The 27386-nt window shown below is 41.5% G+C and overlaps 1 protein-coding gene across 9 annotated transcripts in view; it reads right to left on the bottom strand.

The window, feature by feature from the left end:
• Positions 1-5093: 5093 nt before the first annotated feature.
• The window catches only part of ncoa2 (nuclear receptor coactivator 2), a 203545-nt gene continuing 181252 nt past the window's right edge, over positions 5094-27386 (bottom strand). For all 9 annotated transcript variants that reach the window (XM_078540350.1, XM_078540349.1, XM_078540355.1 and 6 more), the window contains one exon: positions 5094-5611. In XM_078540350.1, coding sequence (XP_078396476.1) covers positions 5600-5611 — 12 coding nt within the window. In that variant the 3' untranslated portion in view covers positions 5094-5599. The remainder of the gene's footprint in view (positions 5612-27386) is intronic.

Here is a 27386-nt window from a genome sequence, read left to right as displayed (position 1 = left end):
TAAATTTTATTAAACATTGCAATAACAGAATTCTTTATTTACAACAGCATTATTTAACATCAAGTAAGCAAATGACATCAGCAAAAGCAATATTAGTTAACAACTTGCATAAATGTATTATTTTAATTTCTTTGAATATACCTAACTTGGCATAAAATGCTCACAATAAGGATACAAACATGGATGCCAGAAGAAGAAAACAAAAGTGTTTAGTGTGAACTAAAAAAAATACATCTCTGAACTTGCAACACTGTAAGCCTTCTGAAGAATCTTACTTTACATATTGCTTAGAATTTGCAACTCGTCAATATACACCTCAGAGACTTGGGAAAAAACATTTTACAAATAGTGACCCCTACTGACCACAAAGGAACAAAATAACAGCAAAAAACTAAGCAATAACCATGGGTCCATATTGCTGATATTTCTATTTATCTGACAAAAAAATTAATAACTGATGACACATCCAAAAATTTTACACAATTCACTATACAAACAATATAATACAACGAACAGCTGCTAGGAATATACAGGACATAAAAACATATCTAAGGCATTATGCTAAGTTATAGCATTTGAGGTTCCTGCACTGTACTAAGAAATTGACAGATTTTACAAAACAAGTTCAAGCTCTAAATGAAAAAAAGTAGACGGGAATTGCCTATCAAATTGAAAATCCATAGAATAGTTTGTACAGAGAATGTGTCTGCATCCAGTCAACAATCAATTGTGTAGAAATACTATAAAATGATGTTGAACCACACCAACATACCATGGCTTAGCTGTATTTTAAAATCAACTCAGTGAAATCTTTGGATTTTGCAAACGGAGCTACAAAGCCCTGCTTGTCTGCAAGGTACAGCATCACAATACATAGTTCTTAATGTTAATTTTGCATCGTTACTTTAAATCTGTTAGAGGAAAATGTTATAGATTGAACATAATGCAATCAGAGAGATGTTGCTTCCCAATGAAAGTAGCTCCCATGCACCCTCTTTCCAAGAGAATAGACCTTGATGCATTCAAATCTATAGAAGTTATAAATTGGGGTTACACTATACAGAGCTCAATATGACATAGACCTCCTCACTTCCACCTGATTTTTTTGTTTTAAAAATCTTTTGGCTCTGTAGGCAACTGTAGAGTTATCATTTGCACAAAGCTAAGTGACACATCCAGTTGTAAACCATATCTATTAAGATAAAGCATAGATATAAAATAGAATAAATACAGAAAACTTGTTAGGTATTACATAATGTTCCCGTAGACACAAATGCAAAGGTCTAGGCTCTAAAATCTGCAAAATTAAATGCCTGCATTTCAGAAAACTTTCCTAAATCACAGCAATATTTACATAAAGCTATATCATACCAAAGCAGTCTGAAACACAATGATGTCATTTTAATACAGAAAGAACATAGTTCTTTATCAACTGAGTGATCTGTAGCTGTGAGATGTGGCTGAACTTCTTCCTAAAAGCAACTGTTGAGGCAAAAACAGGTATGTTATTCAGTATCTGTACAGTGATCAATATGATCAGCGTGGGTTTTAGGCCATAAATGACAGCATGTTCCATGTAGCCTGACACACAAATACAAAGGCATCAGGACCCTATAACAGCTTAATAAACTAAGAAAGTAAGCACCTGCTTCCAACTTATTCACAAAGTCTTCCAATTTTAATCATACTATTAGATTGATGGAAACAATGCAGACCAGAGTAGCAGTTTGTTGGGTAGTTAGGCATGATATTTGTACAATTTGGAAAACTAAAAATGGTTGCTCAATATCTACTAGAATCGCCAGTTAATTTACTGGCCTCACAAATGTTACTGAAACAAACTCGTTAGCTACTTATCAAGGCATCATGATTCTTTATTTACACAATAAGAGAGAGAGAGAGAGAGAGAGACACTGCTACCAAGGTATCTAATGTAATACTGTTGTACCTCACTTTGAATCAACAACTTAAGAACTTTACTTCATCAAAATTCTACAAGTATGTAAAACATATGCTCTCAAGTAAAAGTTATTGCTTGGTTACATACATCAGACGCTTATATACCCAACTGCTTTCCAAAAGTCATCCCGTCTTAAATTTACAAAATACTTTACCATATGAAAATGTTATGGCTGTTTGTATTATGTTATTTGTGGTGACATCTGGTCCTAGACCTGCAGCATTTTGCATCTGGAAACTGCCACTGACTGTTAGGAAATCATAATGAAGCATTGGGTTTCTGTAGCTTACAAAAAAGTCTGTACTCTCTGATCCCACAGCATTGTAAAGCTATCATGAACAACAAACTATTTAGAACGTTAACTTGAACAGCCCATGCCTTATTTTTTTATGGCTCACAATACAAGCATTACTATTCCATGAATGCTTATGCAAATAAACTCAACTAAACATATCAGTAGCACAGTCATGAGTGTAAAGATGAATTCCGTTTAGTTACAGAAAACTTACACACACAGCTAATCTGTCTGTGTTTTATAATTTGTCAATGTGGCATTGAAAATGATCTGGACTAATGTAAGTAGATAAGATGGTACTGTGGTGGGGTTAACCTACTCTGTAGTCTCACTGTAATCTGATCAGTTTAATTGCTTTGACTCCTCTGCCAAAATGAAACGGATGATATTAAATTTTTGGTTTATTGTGCCAGTAAACTTCATAATCTCTCAAAGTCAACATTTTAGATTGGTTACAAAATAAATGCAGAATGGGAAAAAACCGATACTTACCCCAGGCACATACTTAATAGAAAGTCATCAAAACTCTAAATTCTGAACATATTTATGTAGGTCATCAGAATGGCTAGTTTAAATTGGATTTATTCAACATTCTGCATTAGAACAAAAATCATGTTGCTAGGGGCAACAAGCTCAACAATTTCCATCTACGCTGTCTGCAACATGTTATGGATATATCCTGGCAGGACAAAATCACAAATGTGGCAATCCTCTCAGAAGGCAGGGCTCCCAAGTTTGTTAGCACTAATCAACAGAGGCTGCTTCGTCGACTCGCACACGTCCACAGGATAAAAGACAGCCACATACCCAAGGACTTATATGGTGAGGTAGCTGGAGCCAGATGATTAGTAGAAGGCCCAAGCTCCGCTTTAAGGATGCTTGCAGGCTTGACGTGAAGGCCCTAAACAGCAATTATTACACCTGGGAGTCACTAGCTGACGGTAGAGGAAAATGGCGACATCTCCTGTCAGCTGGCATGCACCTCCACGATGACCAGTGGCTATCGTGGCTTGCTAACAGATGCCAACCCCAAAACAACCCACAATGACACCTGGTAACTTCATGTGTGACACTTGTGGCAGAACCTGCCTCTCAAGGACTGGCCTCTTTAGACATCAGCAAAGATGTGCCATATAAAGACATCCCATTTCAAATGGATTGCTTGCTGCATGTCCATCATTGTTCATCGATAGAAGGATGCTGACGAGGAACCAGAAATATTATAAACAGAGGTTAATATATTATTGGCTCTATGCACATGAAGGGATTTGGATCACTTAAATTAACGTGGATCTGGTCAAATGCTAATTAATTTCCATATATATAACCCAGACATCTCAAGCCAATTGTTCTTTGCAGTTTGGTACCAGGTGTCACCTCATTTTTAGAAATTCAGCAAAAATAAATTTGTCTAATTTCTCTCAAAGCTTCACAATTTCTGCACTATCCTTGGGCTAGTTGCCAGTGAACTAGTAATCCTTCTGCATTTTCATGCAGATAGAGCCATTATACATTAGCTTCTACAAGAGAACACAAACTGCACTTGCCAGCTGTATAAAAGCTATACAAAATGCACAAGCAATATACTATAAAGAGATAGGAGGGAAGAGGGAAATAACTTTTAGCTTTGCTTTCATTATTTTGTCTCTACAGAGTTATTTCAAAGTGTCTATGGTGGAGAGGGACCTGGCAGCTTTCAGTGATGCACCTGAATTCCAGATCACAGCTCAGTTTGGTTTGTAGGATCCCGTTAGAGAACTGTATGCTGTGGTGGACAGAGAAGAGACCAGTTACTGCTGCAAGGGAACCTAGTTTGCAAGGGACCAGTTATACTCCTGGAAGAGTCAGCCACTGCTGCTTAGTGCTGTAAAAGACCACGGGTCTGAGGGGCATCAGTAACTGCTCTGAGAAAAAGGAGAGGGAGAGAAGGAAGGAAGCTTAGGAATTGGGATAAAGGAAAAATCAGTCCTTAGCTCAAAGGATGCCAGTTATGTTTTGTATGAAGAGACCAGCTACTACTATAGGAATAGGAATGTGGGCTGGCTGAAAGACAGAACAGCTTCTGCTGCCTCTGCAACAAAGTAAGTGACCATGAGTTCCTGGCTCAGACAAAATCAATTGTTTTTGTTGGTGACGCTGCTACTGGGATGGTGGTGTGTGGGAGCTTTCCTGAGACAGACCAACTGCCTGAGAGTGAACTGCTCCTGTCTTTGTTATTTGGGTAGTGCCATGGGTCACTAGCTCAGAAGAAACCAGCTGCTCCTGTGGTAGCTGATGTGGAAACTTGGCCTGAGAGACCACTAGTATCTGTATCTCAAAGGAGAAATAGGAAAAGAGTTACAGTTCAGACATGAGTAACTTGACAAGATATTAACCACTGTAGGAATCAGAAACCTCGTTCCATCTGTTTATGCAACAGGTCAGAGTTTGTTGGTGCTTTTAGTTTTTTCTGTCAGCTTGTAGCAGTAGTTGTTGGACAAGTTATTACTGTGCAATTGGTGGGAATCTACAGGGTTGAGAATGTTTAACAGGTAGTCTTGGTCTGTGGAGCCAGAAACATTCTACTCGTTAACTGTTGTAATTAAAAATTGTGACAAAAAATCATACATCCTGGATGTTAAGTCATGACTCCACAGAGCAGAACCCCCAGTATAAAAAGATAATACATTAATTCTTTTGCTGACATCAACTGGCGATCTACCTGAAGTCTATTCCCATTTGGTTTTATCAAAAACGTAAAAACAATTTCAAATTCCATTTAGATACTTTCCAAACAAAAATCTGTTACTCTTGCAGCATTCACTCAGCTTATCTGCAAGTTATTTTTCTTTTTTTTTTACACACGGCAAAACCTTTCAAAAAAAGGCTTCATTTCTAAATACTGTTGGAGGAAAACATGGCCAAAAGCCTGCGCACTGGATTAAATAGCGGAAAAGTCAGCAACCACTGAGGATCAAAATCAAAAGAGCAAAGATGTGCTCATTCTGCAAAACGACGATAGAAATACATTCATCGGACAAGGTTCGAAGCCGATGTCAATCTGTTGTGAGGACAGACTTAAGTCACACTTATGGTGAATGCAATTAATGGGCAAAGCAGCTTCAGTAGGTAAGTATGTTGCTACTAAGGAGCCCGTCACTCTGTTAGCAACTTTTGTAACAAACAATTTCTCTAAGCCTGGCTGAGAGTTCAATTGGCTGCTGTACTTTTCTTGGCTTGATCCGGTGGAGTTCGTTTGTTGGTTATAATTGTTACCACCTAAATGTTGACCTTGCACTGTACATCAGCAAACACATTGATCTTCTGGACCTTGTTGAAGACAGAAGGAATAGCAATCCTGAGGGTCAGCAATATTTCTGCAGAATGGAAAAACATGAAGTAAGTATTTAATTAACAGAAACACAATGCAACATGACAAATTGAAACCTGCAGAATTAGGAGCCTTAGGTGACTTTAGAATATTAACACTTCTTCGGCATTCTCTCTTCATCTCACAGACATGCTTGCTTCAAAACTTTAGAAGTTTAGAAAACAGCTTATGTACTTCAGAATAAACTTAACACCCAGGATTTTGGTGTAATAACAAGTTTAAAAACCAGAACATCCAAAATGAACACTTGATGGCAGTAAAACTGTTTCACAATACATTTATCACTTACAGCATATGCTCAATATTTTTACTTTATAATCCCTGCCTATTGTACTGGTTATGTTTCATAGAAAAATTCCAATTCCAAAGCGTGAGAGTCAACAGCAGTGGTACAGGAATTAATAAGCCAGCACCGCGCACACAATGGGCTGCAACCTCAGACTAGCGTCAGTAAGTGCTGGCTTGCAGGAATTAGAAGAAATACCTGGTCTTGAAAATTACTTTGCCACTTCCGTTGGCCGGAGCTGCTTGGGGCCTGCATCGAAAGACTCCTCACAGGCCCCAGCAAAGTCTAGCTCCAGTGTATTCAAGGAGGCCACGCCCCCTTGTTTATGGCACTAGCTGCCATAAAGCAGGTAAGTTTAGAGTCAGGAGAATTAACAGGGCAGGGGAAGGTAAGTGCATAGGATTTGGGGGTTGGGGGTGGGGCGAGGGGGTGCCGCCGGTTGCAAGACTGGGCGGGGTGGGGGTGGGGTTGCAAGTCCAGAAGGAGGGACAGGCTCGGACGGTGGTGGGGGTCGTGTCGGAGGTCGGCGGGCTGGTGTCAGAGGTCGGGGGGTTGGAGGCTCCTCCTCCCATGGGGGTCAGTCTGGGTCCTTACAATAGTTACTCAGAAGTTAGAAGAGGTTTTAATTCTTCTAACCTTTTCTGGGTAACTATTGGTACAACACCAGCAGAACCATCCAAAGTTTATGATTTAAATCACATTTTCAGATGGTTCCTAGTGCAGAGGAAGTGTGCGCTTCTGGGCAATTGCCGTGCAAACCCTTACCTGCGAACTTCCCAGGGGGTTTCCCCAGTGCCTCTTTGGGGAACCCCCAAATCCAATGCTAGGAAGTTTGGAAGTTACGGGCCAATGTCATACAGTTCAAATGCAGTTTAAAAGTATTGCCTTTTAATGAGTTTTAAAACATAGGAATGTGTTTAGACTTTCTGCTTTTACTATTCAGCATTAGTTAATAACTCTATTCCCTGTACTAATGGAAATGCAATCAATTATTTATTGCAACTGATTATTCACTCTTGTAGTAAATCTTTCTTGGTGAAGTAGCAAAAAACTTTTAAATTCACATCAGCAACAACTAACAATCAAAAGCCAGCTTTGGTGCTAAATATTTAATGTCATCTGCTGTTTAAGAGCTGAAAGAAGTTACTTACAGAGGAGTAACAAACAAAGAGCCAATACAAAAAATTATGCCACTTCACATCTTTAACCAAATTGCAATTATCTATAAAATTCAATTTAATCGAATTCTGCTTTCAATGCTATCCTTCTGGAAAGAGATTTTCATTTCAAGGACCAAAAATTAGATTTCCATTGGAAACTTATTTTCTCTATCTCCTTATCTTCAAATCCACCCTATATCATACTTTCAATACAAAAGAACAAAAGGGTTATTTAAGAAAAATGGCTTGCATTCATATATCACCTATTATGACTATTGAATGTCTCAAAGGGCTTTAAAACCAATTAAATGCTTTAGAAGCGTGGTCACTTATATAATGCAGAAATTGTGGCAGCTAATTTGTCCACAAGCTCCCACAAAAAGCAATGCAATAATGATCAGCTAATCTGTTTTTGTGATGTTGATTGAGAGATCAATATGGGCTATGTTTTTTGAAACAGTACCCGAGACAGCAGATGGAGCCTTGATTTGGATGGAGTCTCATCCAAAAGACAGCATCTCCAAAAGTGCTGCACTTCCTCTGTACTGCACTGGAGTGTCAGCGTTGATTTTGTGCTCAAGTCTTGGAGTGGGGCTTGAACCCTCAACCTTCTGACTCAGAGGCAAGAGTGCTACTAACTGAGCCATGGCTGACAAGCATTTCATTTGAATCCAGTCAGAATCAGAATTGACAGTAAGGCACCAGTTAACCTCAATGCTAAAATCAAAATGCTGACTAGCAAGTTATCTAAATAACTAGCATATTTTAATCTCTCCTACCATGAATTAAAAACTTCACACGGTTGGTGTATACATCTGAATGCTTAATAAACATGCTGTAGAGTGACTAGTTTATCAGCGGAATAGCAATGTCCTTTCAGCTTTGGCACCTAGCTTCAAATCCAACTTGAACTGATGGGATGAGTATTATCTGTCTCTTATGGCTTCAAGAATCTTAACATAAAAGAGAGGACCATCAAAACTCAGTTCCTCTTGAAATGGAACCTGTAGCACAAATTGGCTATTTCAGATAGAGTATAAGGATGATAAATATGGGAACTAGCGAAGTCCTGACTAGTTAGGATTGAAGCATATCATTGAAGTGAGAGTAGAGGAAGTTTTACCTTATCTGGCTGCATTATAGCTAACCTGGCACAAATATTTGCTGCAAACAAGGTCTATTACTCAGCACTGGTGACACCTTTCCTTATGGCATTTTCTCCCATCTCTCCTGAAAATGCTGACTTCTTTGGGTATAGTTCCACAGATACCACCTATTCAAATAACCATTCTTCATGTCTGAGCTTAGATATTGAATGTTGGCAGGTAATTCAATTGTGGAGGCCACCATCATGAATAATTTATATTATTTTTATATAATACATGGACTTAATTTATGAAAAAATTAAATTGCATCATGTTGCCTTGGAGTTTCTTCAAATTCATCATTGTTTTCATTTAACTGCTAACTGTTAAAACTACTTGACTGATCTCAAGATTAAAAATTCCTTCCGTGATATTGTAACGGAATCACATTATTTGCAATATCTTGCAGAGTAGAATGATGGATTGCTGAAGCTCAAAATTTTAGTCGTCTTCATTTTCGATAGAATATTTCCTCACTGGGAGGGAAGGGAAACCTTGTGCACAGTCCCCTTCAGAAAACGATGTCCTATATGGAGTCAGGAGATTCCTCCCCTTATTAACTTTATCCACATCACCCCCACCAATTCTGTTGTAAAGAATTCTGACCTGTACTCTTGGATCTTTGTCCACAAAAGCCTCCAAAAAAAAAGCAAGGTCATTATCACAGAATTGTTACAGCATTGAAGGAGGCCATTTGACCCATCATGTCTGCACCAGCCCTCCAAAAATGAGCAATTCACCTGGTGTCATTTCCCCGCCTTTTCTCCCTGTAACCCTGCTCATTCTTCCTTTTCAGATAACAGTCTAATTCCCTTTTGCCATTTCTTTTCACTTTTCCACTCGATTTTTAAACACAATTCAAGAACAATTAGTAATGTTTGATAAATTAGTTCCAGAACGACTTCCATCTTGTTCTGAAGCTAAACTCATCAGAGCTGGTTGACATGAGGTACCTTTACTACCTGCTGAAAGGGCTCTAAATCTCTCTCTCACTTTTCACAAGATCATACAGCACAGGAGGCGGCCATACCACCTATCATGCCTATACCAGGGGTTGAATTTCCCGGTTGGTGTGTGGGACTGGGACCCGCATGCCGACATGTAAAATGACGTGGGGATATGTCGAGTGTGCATCCCGTCACCCCACGTCATTTACATTTTCAGTTCGGCGGACGCGCAGCCGAATCGGCTGCGTGCTCACCAAACTGTGAAAGGCCTATTAATTACCTAATTGAGGTCGTTGTCAGGGCTGCCCGTCCAGCCTTAAGGTTGGGGGGCAGGCCAGGAGCCCAGGCGGGCTTCCGAAAAAACATGAAACCTCATCCACGGGCGGGATGAGGTTTCATGAGGGTTTTAAAAATGTTTATTAAGTTTTAACATTCAAGTAATTGACATGTCCCAGCTCATGTGACAGTGTCACATGAGGGGACATGTCAATAATTTTTTTCTTTTCCGTTCAGCACAGTTTTTAAAATTGAACCGATCTCCCACAGGCAGCATTTTGCCTCAGGGAGATCTGTGTGCTCTTCCACGCATGCGCGAAAGAGCACAGAGACCTGCTTAGGGAAACCCTCCCCCCCCCCGCCCGCACAGCACTTCAGGGTGGACGTCACGCTGGGTGGGCCTCAACTGGCCCGCCCATGTAAAATGGCGGCGCTCCCGACCGGGGGCGCCGATCGGGAAACCGCCCCAACAAACAGAAAATTCTGCCCCAGCTCTCAGAAAGAGCTATTCAATTAGCCCCGGTACCCTGTTCTTTCCCCATTGTCCTGATAATATTTTCTTTCAAATATCTATCCAATTCCTTTTGGAAAGTTGCTATTAAATCTATTTCCACCACCCTTTCAAGCAGCAGATTCCAGATCCCTGGTGCATAAATAAAAATGTCATTTTCCCTCCAGCCTTTATGTCAATAACCTTAAATATGTCTCTCTTGTCAGTGGCAACAGTTTACCCTTATTTACTCTATCAAAACCTTTCTAGTTTAGAAAGCCTCAACTGAATTTACTCCAAGCTCCGCAAAGTCAGAGATCTACACAGGTCTTACAAAATTTACCACTGCAGTTCTGAGGATACAAGGTTGGAACATGGTACTGCCAAGTTCTACCCAGAGTTATTGGTAGCACAATGTTAGGAAAAGCATGTTTGTTGTTCCTATTGATTGCCCTCTGCATGTGGACCCAAGGAGAGACAAGTAAAATGAGCTCTAATTTTGATTAACAGGTTTCATCATGAAGTATTGCTCCCAAATGAAACAAATAAATGCCAATGAAGATCTTTTATCCAATTTGTATTAAAGCCTTGTATCCTGTACACTTCAATTAAATAATACTTTCAATGGAAGAAACAAAGCATAGCAGATAAAACACTGCATTGTGACACCCTGAAACCAGTTAACTCATGCAGGTCATTAGTTCTTAATGTTAAGAAGAAGTGCTCTGAGGGACACTGGAGGTTATGTGGGGCCCACAGAATCTTACTGCTTTCTCCCAGTATTTAACCAGTGGTTCTCTAAGCCTGTATGATTCTCTGTCTGGACAGGAATAAAAAAACACTTCTGTGATAGTCTGGATCCCAAAGTTCCTCTGCAATGAAGAAAAGGCTTCAACATTCTTGTACTGAACCATCACCTTCCATAAAATGAGAATGCTTTACAATTAACAAGTATACAATGCAAGACATTACACTCAGGCATAAAATATCTCCACTGGGAAATGGTCTGTGGTGTTTGATTTGCATTTTTTAAAACTCAGGAGCTTACCTTGCCTTTCACTCCAGAGCTCTAATACTATACGGGAAGCAAATGTTCAGATGACAGAAGATTTTAGAGAAAACTAAATGTGATCTGAAGCAACATTTGATCTAACTGACGGATATGCATGACAACCATCTGACTGTTCAGCACATGATTTCCTTAAAGCTTGGGATTCCAAATGTCTGTCCCTAGGAAGATGACAGAAATTGCAGGTAGATTTTGAATAAATGGAAGAATAATCATTTTAAAGGAATTACTTCTAGGCAATTCACAATGTTGTAAATAACACATTTTAAAAACCATTCACACACTTGTATGGTGTATTACAAATTTATTTTGATATAGTAAGTTGTTTAAAGGACTATAAATGGTGTGATCAGCAAGATGGCTCAATCTATGTTCTCCGCTATTTCTGCATACTAGATGTTGACGTGCATTAGGGTAGAGAATTAATCGTGCAGCTGTAAAACTAATTATGTGTGTAGCCCGGCCATGTCACTTAACAGAATTTGCACCTAAACCATTCGTGCACTTCATAATAAACTCAAGTACTCACTGGAGAGCCCAGTGGGGATCTAGTAGCAAAATATTAATTGCAATTGGGTTATTATGGCACTTTATGTAAAGATGCATCCAAAGTTTACACTAAATCAGAATGTTCAGGCATAACAGAAATGTGTCATCTTGATGATGCTCATGTTTCTACAAACCCTACATGGACAAACTTTTGCAGAATAGTGTATAAATAATACTAGTAGATCTTCCATGAAATTGCTCATTGTGAGTTACAGGATACATGTAACATACATGGGCTATTGATTAACTGTGATTAAGTTACATTGAGTTTTTATTATGGAATATTGAGTGTTTTTTCAGGCTCCACCTCCATGATTTTGCACAATATGTTGTTTTCATACTGGCGAGTAACATTTTGCTTTTTTTAAAAAAACTTTGTGGGATGTCCAAGGGGGTTCAAGGACAGAATCAATTTGGCTAGAGCTAAGGAACAAAAATGGTGCAATTACATTGCTTGGTGCAGATTATAGACTGCCAGCTAGTGAGAAGGACGTAGAAGAACAAATCTGCAGAGAACTTGCAGAGAAATACAAGTATTAGAGAGTAGTTATAATGGGTGACTTTAATTACCCAAATGTAGACTGCGACAGTGGTAGTGTAAAGGGCGGAGAGGGGCAAGAGTTCCTAGACTGTGTTCAGGAATTTTTTTTTTTTTAACAGCAGTAAGTGTCCAATCCAACAAGAAAAGACGCATTGTTGGACCTGGTTCTTGGAAATGAGGTGAGCCAAGTAGACCAAGTGTCAGTGAGGGGACATTTAGGAGACAATGATCATTGTACTATACGTTTTAGGATGATGATAGAAGAGGGCGATAGGCAATCAAGAGTAAGAATAATTAACTGGACAAGAGCTAACTTTGATGGGGCAAGAAGGGAGCTGGGCCAGATAGAGTGGAATGAAAGATTGGCGTGAAAAACTGCAGCTGAACAATGGGTTATCTTCAAAAAAAGACTTCGTTCGGGCACAGTCAAGGTATATTCCATCGAAAGGGAAAGGTAGGGCAAACAAATCCAAAGCTCCCTGGATGAAAAAGGAGATAGAAATTATGATAAAGAAGAAAAAGTACACTTATGACAGGTGTCAGGTAGAAAATACAATTGAGAACCAAGAGGAATACAGAAGGTTCAGAGGGGAGGTGAAAAAGCATATTGGAGAATCGAAGAGGTATTATGAGAAAAGACTGGCAGCCAGCATAAAAGGGAATCCCAAAGTCTTCTATAGGCATATAAATAGTAAAACCATGATAAAAGGGGGAGTAGGGACGATTAGGGACCTAAAAGGAAATTTACACATGGATGAAGGGGCCATGGCTGAGGTATTAAATGAATACTTTGCATTCATCTTTACCAAGGAGGTAGATGCTATCCAGGCCATGGTGACAGGTGAGGAATCACTGTCACTAGAAGGGTTCAAAATTGATAAGGAGGAAATGTTGAATAGACCTTCACTACTTAAAGTTGACAAGGCATTGGGATTGGATGAGGTGCATCCAAGGATATTGAAGGAAGTAAGAGTAGAAATTGCAGGGGCACTGGCCATACTTTTTCAGTCTTCACTAGACATAGGGGAGGTGCCAGAGGACTGGAAAATTCCAAACATTGTGCCCTTGTTCAAAAAAGGTTGTAAGGATAAGCCCAGCAATTACACACCAGTCAGTTTAACTTCAGTGGTAGGCAAGATTCCGGAAACAATTATTTGGGATAGAATTAATAGTCACATGGAAAAAGATGGGTTGCGAAGGAAGAGTGAGCATGGATTTCTAAAGGGGAAATTGTGTTTAATTAACTTGCTGGAGTTTTTTTTGAAGAGGTAACCAAAAAGGTCGATGAGGGTAATGCTGTTGATGTGGTACATGGACTTTCAAAAGGCATTTGATACAGTGCCACACAACTGACTTGTGAGATAAGTTATTGCTCATGGAATAAAAGGGACAATAGCAATGTGGATACAAAATTGCTGAAAAATAAGAAGCAGAGAGTAATGGTCAATGGATACTTTTTGGGCTGGAGAAAGGTTTGTAGTGAGTTCCCCAGGGATCAGTATTGGGACCCTTGCTTTTCCTCATACATATTAATGATCTAGATCTTGGTGTGCAGGGGACAAGTTCAACGTTTGTGGATGATACGAAGCTTGGGAGTGTTGTAAACTGCGAGGAGAACAGTGTACAACTTCAAAAGGACATAGACAAGTTGGCGGAGTGGGCAGATAGGTGGCAGATGAAGTTCAATGCAGAGAAGTGTGAGGTGATGCATTTTGATAGGAAGAACATGGACAGACAATATAAAATAAGAGGTGAAATTTTGAAAGGGGTGCAGGAGCAGAAATACCTGGGTGTATAAGTGCATAGATCATTGAAGGTGACAGGACAGGTGGAGACAGCAGTTAATAAAGCATATAGTACTCTGGGCTTTATTAACAGGGGTATAGAGTACAAGAGCAAGGAAGTTATGCTGAATTTATATAAGACACTCATTAGGCCTCAGCTGGATTATTGTGTACAGTTCTGGGTGCCATATTATAGGAAGGATGTGAACACATTGGAAAGAGTGCAGAAGAGATTTACAAGAATGGTTCCAGGGATGAGAAAATTCAGTTATGAAGACAGACTGGAGAGGCTGGGACTATTCTCCTTGGAGAGAAGGTGGCTAACAGGTGATTTAATAGAGATGTTCAAAATCACAAGGGGGCTGGACAGAGTAGATAGAGAGAAATTGTTCTTGCTCGTAAATGGATCAAGAACGAGAGGGCACAGATTTAAAGTGATTTACAAAAGAAGCAAATGTGACATGAGAAAAAAATCTTTTTCTCACAGTGAATGGTTCGGGCCTGGAATGCACTGCCTGGAAGTGTGGTGGAGGCAGGTTCAATCGAAGCATTCAAGAGGGCATCAGATGATTATTTGAATAGAAACAATGTGCAGGAGTAGACGGAAAAGGCAGAGCAATGGCACTAGGTCATAATGCTCATTTGGAGAGCCGGTGCAGACACAATCGGCTGAATTCTGTGCCATTAAAATTCTATGATCACCGGCAACACCAGCATTTGTTTCCCATCCCTAATTGCCCTTGAGCTAAGTGGCATGCTAAACCATTTCAGAGGGCAGTTAAGAGTCAACCACATTGCTGTGGATCTGGAGTCACATGAAATCCAGACCGGAAAAGAGTTGGAGATTTCTTTCCCGAAAAGGAAATTAGTGAACCAGTTGGGTTTTAATGACAATTGATGATAGTTTCATGGTCACCATTACTGAGACTAGATTTATATCCCAGATTTATTAATTGAATTTAAATTCCACTAGCTGGCATGGTGGGATTTGAACCAATGTCACCAGGGCATTAGCCTAGCCTCTGGATTACTAGTCCAGTGACATTATCTCCCCCACATATATGTCAGGTACAAAGAATAGTTAAAAATAAATTAATGTAGAATAAGTGGCAGATCAATTAGAATTTCTAGATTTAATTGAAAACACGTAATTATATTTTGAAGGCTTTTATGTAAAACTGCAGAGGTTTATGAAGGAAGGGAATGGAAATTAAAACAATGTTGATATAATTCACACTATTCAAAGCCATGGAATCAGCTTTCATATGTACCCAGCTTCTAATCTACTTCCCCCAATCACTTTGTGGTTTCTGTGCTGTCAGATTGCTTGCCTGTTATCCAGACTTTGATGAACTGCAACTTAGAGGTGTCAGCTGTGGCTCAGTTCATAGCACCCTCGCCTTTGAATCAGAGGGTTGTGGGTTCATGTCCCACTCCTGGAAACCAAGAACTGTGATTGTACTCGAAAAGAGTTGCAATCTGTGACTGTTGGTAACTCAAAAGAGTTTCCATCAGGTAAACATTAGGATGCCTGAAGCCACTATCTTCATTCTCCACCGCAAACTCCACTATCACTGGTCACTTTCCCAGGCTGAACCAGACTGCTTGAAGCCTTGGGGCAGCATTTTCCGGTCAGTGAGCGGGGGTGGGGCCTGCTCACCGGTGCGTAAAATGATGTGGGGATACGTTGGGCGCGCGTCCCGACGCCACCCCACGACATTTAGGTTTCCAGTTCAGTGGGCACGCAGCTGAGTTGGCTGCATGCCCGTCAAACTGTCAAAGGTCTATTACGGCCATTAAAAAACTAATTAATGAACTTAATGGGCCCGCCCGTCCAACCTTAAGGTTGGCGGGCAGGCAAGGATGCTAGGTGGCCTTCGGATAATGCACGAAACATCATTCATAGGCGGGATGAGGTTTCATGCAAGATTTAAAATTTCACAAATTTTTTAATAAAAGCTATGGACATGTCCCATCTCATGTGACAGTTTCACATGCGGGGGACATGTCCTTAAATTTTTTTCCCGTCTTTAATTAGGTTTTTAAAAGTAACACTGATCTCCCTGAGGCGGCACTTTGCCTCAGGGAGATTTTGTGCTCTTTCGTGCACATGCTCACAAGAGCGCACTCCCGGCTCAGGGAGTGCAGGGAGCACACAGCACTTCCGGGCGGACATCACGCTGGGTGGGTATTAGTTGGCCCACCCATGTAAAATGGCGGCGCGACCCTGACCGGGGATGCCGATCGGGAACCCGCCTGCTTGCGCCCGCTCCCGCAAAACCCCTCCAACTGGGGGGGGGGGGGGGGAATTGCTGCCCTTGGTGTCCTGGAAACCAACCCCAATTTACCCATTCTATTCTTACTAAAAGTCAGTTCCTGAGTTGCACATACACAACATATGCTGTACCAGTCTTGCCAGCATCACACATTTGATGACCTCAACTGATTTTTAGTAGGAAAAGAAACAAAGGTTGTTCAATTTGGACTTTTTTTTTTAAAAAAGGGATGCTGGGTCTTCTATTTAGCACAGCTGTAATAACCTGTATCCCTATGCTGCAACAAATTCCAGCCTTCATTCCAAATTTGGTATGGAGCAAGTACAGTAGTGAATTTACAAAGTTACAACATTGATAGTTCCCTGATGACACAGGGTCATCAATCAGAGACTGACATAGGACCATACCAAGGCATTGTTTACTAAAAGCAAGGTTTTAATTGTTCTCATGTGTATAATCTGACTTTTTTTTATATTCCACCATCGTTGCGGCAGGTAAATAATTCAAGCCATAATAATAAACATACGTTCTTTAGTTCCACTTTTAAATTTAAAGAGGGTTAAATGAGACTTTGATGATGAAGCCATAAGTAGTGTAACTGGGTTGTCATTTAGCTCAATTAAACTTCTTGTTTTCATTCTTTTCTCCGCATTTCCTTACATATTGGGACCCTATTATTTCTCAATGATTTTCCTCCTATATTTCATAGTAAAATTAAAACATGAAAACCTTAATTTTCATATTAGGGATAAAAACAGGCTTTTAAAATCCTTCTTGTGGGTTGCAAGATGAGATTTTGGGGTTGCAAGCTCTGAGGCAGCAATGGCTGTCGTGGAGCTTGGACTGAGCGCTAACAGCTGTGCAGCCCCTTTAAATCCTTCCATTTTTTCCCCCCAATTGGTGTACATGGCCTAATGGACATCTTTGAGACCTGACTACTACTGCAAAAAAGCCTGTGAAAAGGTAGGTGCTTGTTTTGTCTTGAATAAAAACCCTGCAATTTAAACAAGTACCCCATCCACTGCTCAGGTGCTAAACAACCACCATCACCCAGGAGCCAAAAGTGCACCCCAACTTAAACCTTCCCCTGTTCAGGAGCCACCCCCACTTTTCTTGGTCAGCTAAAAATTTACCCTGGGTCACAAAGTCGGAGGCATTAAAATGGGGTTACACCAAGAAAAAGTTTGGGAAGTACTGCTTATAGATACTGTGTACCATAAATGAAAGTCTGTTTTAATTTTCAAGCACTACCATCTGAGGGGTTGTGGAGCATAAATTTCAAACAAAAAGCTGATGGTACCTATTCCACAAAAGTAATGGCAAGGAAACATGATTCTTGCAGTGCTCATGTATCTGAATATTCATTCTAATTAAACCTGAGGGAGGAAACAATATTCTTCGACTGACTTGTCATTAGTAAATCTGTCAGTTGCCATGAAAAAATTCTGATTAACAAGCAGCAGGCAGAACTAATGGTGTAGGAGAGTTTGATTTCTTCACCTATGACCAGTCTAATGGCCTACATTCAACATTGGGTGCCTAATGTACTATTTACAGACATATTTTCTGATCTGTAAAGGCTCTTGATACAAAGAAAAAGTGAATCAGGTTGGGAAAGAAAAGGAATTTTTTTTTGTGGTCTCACACGTGTTTATAAAACCATTATGTACGTAACTGATCCAATAAACATCAAGTATTTTTCTCTCTAGACTCAAGAGAAAATGGGATGGAAACTGTATAACGCTTATGACAATTTGAGTTGGCATCTAATTTCTTAGTATTGATTACAGTAATGTAATGTTCCAGAAGGTTACCTCACTGACCTTATTTTAAACTCATACTGAGCTTGCAGAAGTGTGTCTGGTTATGCTGACTAACTTGAAAAAATACAAAAACTTTTGCTTCTTTGCTGAAAACATGCCTGCACAGAACAGTAAAGCATTTTCTTCTAACAAAAGTCCATCAGCATCCTGTTCTATGTGGGAAGTTATTTCCACGTAAGGCAGTTTTGAAACTTGAGCTCTAGAAACTGGAGACACTTCCTGCGCACATGGTTAACTGGGGATCGATGCAAGTTGGACAGGTTGCACCTGAACAAAGGTGGGACTAATGTTCTTGCTGAGAGGTCAACTAGTACTGTAGGTGAAGGTTTAAACTATTTTGGTAAGGGAAGGCGAACCAGCCAATAGCAGAAATGAGAGGAAAGTTATATAAACAGCAGTAAAATTAGAAATATCCCACAAATCGCAGGGACCTGACTGACAAAAATAGCAAAAGTGGTGAAGGAAGTTTAAACTGTACATACAATGTCCATAATGCAACTAATATGGTTATCAGCTGCAGGCACAAAGGGCTGCATAGAATTTTGATGTGGTTGCATTAACAGAGGCATGGTTCAATTAACCATCTCAGAAAAAGGACCAAATGTTAGGAGCAAGATTCAGTTAATAAATAGGAATATTATAGAAAGTAAAGCAGAGAAATGAGAAAGTTAACACAGGAGGCATAAGGTGGTTATGAGAAAAGATTAGCAAGCAATATTAAACAAACTCTAAAACGTTTCAAACATATATGGCTAAAATTTCAGTTGTACCAGTTTTTGGGCATCAGACAATTGATTCGTGATGTGCCTATTCCTGTTGAGGGAGACAGCACCCAAATTTTGTGCTGCCTCCTCATTGGAATGATTTCAGCGTGCGGCCCAGTGCGACAAGGGGCTCAACCGTGTGGGAGGCTAACACATGTCCCAGCTAGCCTCCAGTTCGTAAAGGCTGTCTGTCCCTCTTAAAGGTAAGCTGCATAAGGACATTACTGCTGACTGTCACTGCTGCAATTGGAGAGAAGGCAAATGGAGCACCAGGGCAGAGAGAGGGCCCGGTGGTTTATGGCTGCAGTGCTGGAAGCCTGTGTCATGGAGGTGACAGGAGGAGGCCTGTGTTTCTGCTAGGAGGCCCTCAAGGAACAACCTCAGAAGGGAACAGGAGGCCAGGGAGGTAAACTCCTGCAGCCTGATCCCAAAGATCTGGCAGCAATGCTGGAATAAGTTTAATGACCTCACGTGGGTTTAGGCATCTTCAAAGGACATCTCATACCCAGGGCCTAGGAGAAGTGGGTACAAACAGTGCCAAACACCAGAGCTCAGGCTCCGTCCTCTAAACAGAGATTCTCGTTGTCCCCCAGCCTGAGCAGCCCGAGGCAGAGCCACAGACCTGAAAGACAGACTTTAAAAAAAGATAATTGGAACCTTCAGGCCGAGTCAAGGTTTTTTTTAAGCCAGTCTGTCAATGTCAATTTCAGAGTTGCTGCGCTGCTGCTTCTGACCTTCGGGCAGCTTTGTGGCTCTGATTCTTCTTTGAAGAGCCTGCCAGAAAACCATGGAACTAGCCGAAGGTCAGCAGGAGCTGCGCAATAACAGAGGTCTTGGTTGAAAAATGGAAAGTAAAATCTCTATTTTAGAGCCAAGCGGATGCCATGGGTAGGGGTGGGGGGGAGAGAGGAAGAAGAGATTGAGGGCTGTTGGAGAGGTGGGTGACGTGGTGTGGGGTCTGGGGGTTTCACTCTTTTTTTGCTGTTGGGAGTTGATTTATTAATTCCATTTTTCCCTTTTAGGCTGTAAACTCACAGTGCGCAATACAATTAGTATGACAGTTTCTGGGGGGGGGAAGGAGAAAGAATCCAGTTCTTGAGTTAAGGCCATACTGAATTTATTTATTTTGTATCATTCCCCTTTGAAAAATTCTGAACAGCAATTCAATCTACAATACATTTTTCCTAAGCTGCTGGCAGATGTCTGGCAAATCCTGGGGAGTGTTATTAGTGTAAATAGGGCAGATGTCATTTATGGTTTATTGCGGGCTGACACCAGCGAAGTCAGAATGGTAAGATTGTATTAGCTACAGAGTTGAACTTTGTAAATGTAGTGATTTCTTTGTGGTCACTTTCCTAACATCAGTTGATTGCTCTGTGATTAATTATCCTTAGAGAATCAGCATTGGGCCTCCAATTTCATCATTGCTAGTCATTCTGTCTACTGCATGCAGACATAAAGAAAGAAAGACAAAATCTACATTTGTACAGCACCTTTCACAATGTTTCAAATCGCCTTACAGCCAATTAAATACTTCTGAGTTGTAGTCACTGGTATAATCTAGGTAGTGTTATCAAATGGTGGAGCAGGCTCGAACGGCCAAACGACTTACTCCTTTTCCTAACACACAAGTTATTCTGGATGGGTGAAATGAGCTGGGTTAGATGGCCTTTGTCATCGATAATTATCTTGCGAACAGAGGGTGGAATCATGGCTGGGGTTCTGTTTAATTTGTTGCTAATGAAAGTTTACTGGGAGTGGGCTTTGTGGGGTGAAATCAGCAGAACATGAGTGCGTAATGGGCTCATCTCCAACAAGAGAGAATCTAACCATCGCCCCTTAACATTCAATGACATTACCATCGCTGAATCACTCACTATCAACAACCTGGGGTTACCATTGACCAGAAACTGAACTGGGCCACCCAAATAAATACTGTGGCTAGAAGAGCAGGCTGGGAATTCAGTGGAGAATAACTCACCATCTGACTCCCCAAAGCTTGTCTACCATCTACAAGGCACAAGTCAGGAGTGTTAGTTATGGAATACTCCCCATTTGCCTGGATGAGTGCAGCTCCAACAACACTCAAGAAGCGTGACACCGTCCAGAACAAAGCAGCCTGCTTGATTGATAACCCATCCACAAACATTCCCCACCTCCACAACCAACGCACAGTGGCAGCAGTGTGTACTATCTACAGGATGCACTGCAGGAACTCACCAATGCTCCTTAGACAGCACCTTCCAAACCCACGACTGCTACCATCTAGAAGGACAAGAGCAGCAGACACATGGGAACACCACCACCTGGAAGTTCCCCTCCGAGCCACTTACCATCCTGAGTTGGAAATACATCGCCATTCCTTCACTGTCATTGGGTCAAAATCCTGAAACTCCCTCCCTAACAGCACTATGGTTGTACCAACACCATATGGACTGCAGCAGTTGAGGAAGGCAGCTCACCACCACCTTCTCAAGGGAAATTAGGAATGGGCAATGAATGCTGGCCTAACCAGCGTTGCCCAAATCCAAAGAATTAATTTCAAAAAGTGAATCAGTAACCTGTTTTATCCTGCACATGATTCTCAAGAGTTTTTTTCCATTGATTTCAACCTTGTCCTTTTGTCTATTTACCTATTATCCCAATCTATCGTGGTGCTTTTGAGATTTTTGAAGTATTGAATTATCACGATAAAGTTGTGTTGCACAGTAGATATTGAAAACATATTGTAGTGAGAAGCAGCACTTAGCAGAGTCTTCAGACTTGCTGATCAAGGAAACATAGATACAAATGTAAACCAGTTTTTGTCTTCTGGCCTCTTAAAAGTTGTGTCACACAAAGACACCCAAGGACTCCAGTGCTTCTCACTGATAGTGAAGACCTCTTGTTCAATCATTCCACTTTATCGTTCAGGAGTCACTTGATCTTTCTACCCTGTGAGATTACTGATAAAATAGAATCCAATTACACCCTTGGTATGAAATAATTACGTTGAATTATATCATGCACCCAGGCAGGAGAAAGTCTTCTAATTCTTCCATAGAATGGAAAAGATCTTGCACAGTTTATCTGGGTTGCAAGGATCGAATCTTTCCCCCAAATATGAATTTACTGTCACCCTGTTCATACGGTGCAATGTGTAGAACATGCTAACGAGGGCTGAGGTAGTTACCAAAGTCAGACGTTATCATTTGCACAGTGTTATAAATAACCAATAGGATATTTTCTTGTCAAATTAATAATATTGCTTGATGCTGACAAAGTAAAATTTGCAGTCTCTGGTTTGTTTAATAGTTGTGGTGGGATCACTTAAAAGACACACACAAGCTAACACTACATGATATTGTTACTGCTCTTAATATTAATGACCCATGCTGCATATATAATCGGACGTTACTTATACTAAATGCCAACAATGGGTGTCTTCACTTTACCTTTCCGTGATTGGTAAATCTTGAAAAGGGAAAAAGTTTAAGTGGAGGGACGGTGTGGGGAATGAGGGGCCCAGAAACAGGAGAAGCACCAGGGCCCATGGTTTCTCTCCCTGGCCCTGTTCATACCCACCGCACCACCAGCTTTTTATGCTGCTTAACGCACCTCCAGCATTCAGGACTCATGCCTAACATTCGGATACTCCAGCTCACTCTTACACATCTTCCAATGCTGCCATCCTCACACCCACTTCTCACATCCTCAACTTATTCCAGCTATTCAGCTATGACAGACACATCAACTAAACAAACTGCAAGAATAATCACTTACATTAAATCCTCGCAGGGCAAGGTTTTCCATGATAGAAAGGAGCAAAACTGAACAGGTGGGGGACAGGCACACCCTCATCCCGAGCTCAGAGGGGATGGTGCTGCACACCATGGATTGGCTGTGGGAGAGCCCACAGCATCTGATATTGTTGAGACTGGTATGTTCCTGCACTATGGCCCTTCTCACCCTTATCCTGCATTAAGTGCAAGCTGCAGATGATGTGACCTTGGCTGCAGCCTACCCAGCTACAACAGTCACAGAAAGCGAGAAAGAGCAACATCACACCACGAATCAAGAAATACCATCACTTGATCTGACACTCACAGCTATCAGCTCAATATGTGAACTTTGGAGGCAGTATAGAGTCAGGATCACTACATGGTGAGTCAGCAGGCATGAGTAGGCTCCAGCCAGGACAGAGGGAAAGGATAGTTCATGTGCCAGCTCCCTGGAGGGTGAGGTCACTGACAACTTCTGCCACAGGAGACTCAGATGAGGACTTTGATGGAACAGCCTACAGGAGAACACTGATGGTAATGCACACCAAGGGGCTTGATGCATTGACAGACCTGCCAAACAGTCTCTTGTCACCATCAAGGAGCATGGAGGAGTCTGGCTCCAACAAAGCCCGAGGCATCGTGCAGAGCTTGGAGCCCATCCTTCCCAAGATGTAAGTAGTGGCTAGCTCTATGACAGCACTAGTGGACCCAGCCATGATGCAGCATCCAGTGGCCTCTGTCTCAGCTTCCACTGCAGCACAGGCGGAAGCCACTCAATGTCTCAGTGCTGTAGTGGAAGCTCAGATGTAGGTGATGAGATCCATGCTTGTTGCTAAGCAGGTTTAGACAGCTGCCATCCTAGCTGCAGATCTCAGTTCTCAAAGGGAATGCAGCTGTGCATGGGAGCCCAGCAATCTGCCTTCCAACAGATTGCTAAGATAGACCGTCCCATGGGAGTGGCTGTGGCTCCATGGAGCACAAACCTGCTGTCCTCTCGCAGGTCAACAAAATTCATCCTCCCATTGCCACTTTGTCAGTGCCCTTGGTGTTGCCTCTTAGCCAGCCCTGACCGCTGCTGCCCATGCCATGGAGGTGCAGTTAATGGCTGGGCCTTCACGGCCCAGAGCAACTCGAGGGGGTCATTTGGTTCATCAAGACCATGCTGACACACTGTAGAGCAATCCAGTCCATCTTAATCCCCTGCTTTGTCCCCATAATCCTACAAGTTTATTTCCTTCAATGGCCCATCCAATTTCCTTTGGAAAGCACAAGACCATAGGAAATAGGAGAAGGAGTGGACCATATGGTCCATCAAGCCTGCTCCGCCATTCAACATGATCATGGCTGATCTTGGGCTTCAATTCCATTTTCCTGCCTGCTCCCCATATCCCTTAATTCCTTTAGAGTCTAATAATCTGTCTATCCCAACCTTAAATATATTCAACAATAGAGCATCCACAACCTTCTAGGGTAGAGAATTCCAAAGATTCACAATCCTTTGAGTGAAGTAATTTCTCCTCATCTCAGTCCTATATGATCGGCTGCTTATCCTGAGACTGTGTTCCTTTGTTTTAGATTCCCTGACCAGTGGAAACAAATCTCTCAGCGTTTACCCTATCAAACCCCCTCAGAATTTTGTAGGTTTCAATGAGATCACCTCTCATTCTTCTAAACTTCAGAGAATATAAGCCCAATTTACTTAGCCTCTCACCATAAGACAACCCTCTCATCCCAGGGACCAGTTTAATGAACCTTTGCTCTACTGTCTCCAATGCAAGTATATTCTTTCTTAAATGTGGAGACCAAAACTGCACATAATATTCCAGATGTGGTCTCACCAAAACGCTGTACAATTGTAATTAGACTTCTTTATTTGTGTGCTCCAATCCCCTTGCAATAAAGGCCAACATGCCATTTACCTTCCTAAATGCCTGCTGCACCTGCATAATAACTTTCTCCATTCCTTGGACGAGCATACCCAAGTCTCCTTGAACATCAACACTTACAACTTTCACACCTTTTCAAAAATATTCTGCTTTTCTATTCTTCCTTACATTATACTCCATCTGCCATCTTGTTGCTCACTCACTTAACCGGTCTATATCTCTCTGCAGCCTCTCTGTGTCCTCCCCACAGTTTACCTTCCCACCTAGCTTTGTAACATCAGAAAACTTTGATACACTACTCTCTGCCTCTTCATCTAAGTCAGTAATATAGATTGTAAATAGCTGAGGGCCCAGCAGTGATCCTTGCAGCACTCACTCAGTAAAGGGTAGTTGTCCTACAGGGAGCCGAGTATGAGCGATTGTTCTTGCACAGCTCGTCAGCAATGAAGGTATCCTGGTTGCTTACTCCCTGCCTCCTCTTCCTCTCAAAGTGGGCGTCAGATTCCTGGTGGCAATGGCTGTGCCCTCATGATGGCAATGTTATGTAAGTTACAGCTGGATACACGCTCTGGCAAGTTTTGAAGGGCCCCCTAAGTGAAACAGGTATCGGAGGTGTCGCTTGAGAAAGCCAATGGTCTGCTCCATGATGTTCCTACTGGTTACATGGTTCTCATAACATGCTCTTTTGTCCTCCTGTGGTCCGGTGGCAGGGCATTGCGGAGTCATTGGCCTCATGAATGGGGGTAGCCATGTCCCCAAGCTGTCATCCTCCACTTATTCTTGAAGATGCAAAAGACAGCCTCAGAATGAAGGCATCATAACTGCTGCCAGGGTAGTCAGCATTCACCAACATGATGTACCGTGCACCAACTGTACATTAATGGAATGGTGACCCTCGTGGTTTTCGTACCTCTTCACAGTCAAGTGTGTAAAGTTGATGGCTCCCTGCACTAGCAGGAAGCCCATTATCCTAGAAAATCCACGCGGCTGTTCATCCTTTGCCCTCCTTGAAGAGAACACAGTGTGATTGCCTCACTCGGCATTTGGACCTCCATCATCTCCCAGACACATCAAAAGATGGCGTATTGGGAAATGTTGGATATATTGTTTGCTCCTGCCTGGAAAGATGCGATCATATACAAGTTTAATGCCACGATGACCTTTATGGCCACTGGCAACAGCGTCCTCAACCTTGTGAGAGGCTCCAGGTCATGTTGAAGAAGGTGGCACAGTTCTGTGACCATCTCCTTGATTAACACGAGTTGACAAAGGCATTGCTCCTGGCTCAGATGGATGTATGAGAAGTACTCTCAGAAAACGCATTATGGATAGGGCCTCCTCCTTCCTTGTTGCAGTGCTTCCCCTCTCTACATTCTCTCCTGCATTTGCGGGTCATATTCCCCAGAGACACTGCAAACACAGCCTCCATGCCTCCTGCAGACATATCCTCTTCCCTCCTGATTAAACGCACAAGCTCACCAACAATACAAGCCACAGTACTTCTACACACATTGCCAGAGCAAAATAAGATAAACGTTATTGGGGGCGGTATTCCTCATACAGATAAAAGCAAGTTCAGCTGTGAGAGATTGTTCGGCAAGTCCTACGCAAAACAATGTTTTAATAACTTGTATCAAATCAGATGGAACATTACAATCTGACTGCTCCCAATGCTTCTGACACACGCTACCACCCTTCCCAGTATGGAGCCCTATGCAGGCCATGGCCAGAAGTGCATCCATGTCATTTTATAGCACTGGGGATTCTGTATTGTTGCACCAGCAGCGCTCCAGGGCCCAATATTATAGCCATAAAGTATAAGCAGTTAACTACGAAAATGGGTGGGGCCTACTGAGGACTCAAAGGGAAATCGTTATGTACAGGTAGAGGTCATGACTAAAAAGTATCAAATGAGTACTTTGCATCTGTCTTCACACAGGATGTGGTTGATGTGAAGTTTACACTGAAAGAGGAGAGGGAAGTTATGAACAGGATAGTGATGAAGAAGATATTACTAAAAGTTGGTAAGTCATCAGGTCCAGACGGAACACATTCTAGGTTGCTGAAAGAAGCAACGGTTGAAATAACAGAGTCATTGGTCATAATCTTTCAATTGTTACTGGATACAGGAGTGGTGGTGGAGGACTGGAGAATTGCTAACATTTTACCAATACTCAGAAGAGGGATAGAGATAAACTAGGAAACTACAGGCTAGTCAGCCTAACATTGTTGGGAGGGAAGTTCTTGAACATTATCAGGGATATGGGTTAATCAAGGAGAGCTGGCATGAATTTGTTAAAGGCAACTTGACTAACTTAATTGAATTCTTTGATGAGGTAACAGAGGAGGGTGATAAAAGTAGTGCAGTGGATGTTTTATATATTAACTTTCAGAAATCATTAGACAAAGTGCCACTCAAGAGGTTTATTAAAAGGATGGAAGCCCATGGAATTAAGGGCAAGTGGCAGTACATATATTAAATTGGTTTAGTGACAGGAAGCAAAGTGTGGTGGTGGATGGATGTTTTTCAGACTGGGAAGATGTTTTCAGTGTGTTCCTCAAGATTCAGTTTGGGTTCATTAATCTTCAGCTTTCATAAACAACCTAAGCTTGGAAACAAGAAGATGCATTATGGAGTTTGCAGACGATATAAGACTTAAAGTAGTAGATAGTGATGAGGATAGTTGTAGGTTTCGGGATGACAGGCCAGATGATGAAATGAGCAGAAGCATGGCAGATGGAGTTTAATGCAGAGAAGCGTGAAGTGCTACACCTTGGAAGGACTTATATGAAAAATCAGTACACCATAAATGGCACAATTTTGAAAAATAAGAGAGACTTTCGTGTGCATATATACAATTCCGCAATGGTGCTAAATGGCCTCCTTCTGTGTGTAATCATTCTATGATAGAGTAAGTTGATAAGGTAGTTAAAAAAAAAGCATATGGGTTACTTGGATTTATAAGGAGGAGTAGAACATAAAAACAGAGATCAAGATAAAGTA

This window comes from Cetorhinus maximus, chromosome 4 (assembly GCF_964194155.1).
Source record: "Cetorhinus maximus chromosome 4, sCetMax3.hap1.1, whole genome shotgun sequence".
Taxonomy (NCBI): domain Eukaryota; kingdom Metazoa; phylum Chordata; class Chondrichthyes; order Lamniformes; family Cetorhinidae; genus Cetorhinus; species Cetorhinus maximus.
Note: the sequence above shows the minus strand (reverse complement) of the source record. Positions and strands in the feature narration are given on the sequence as shown.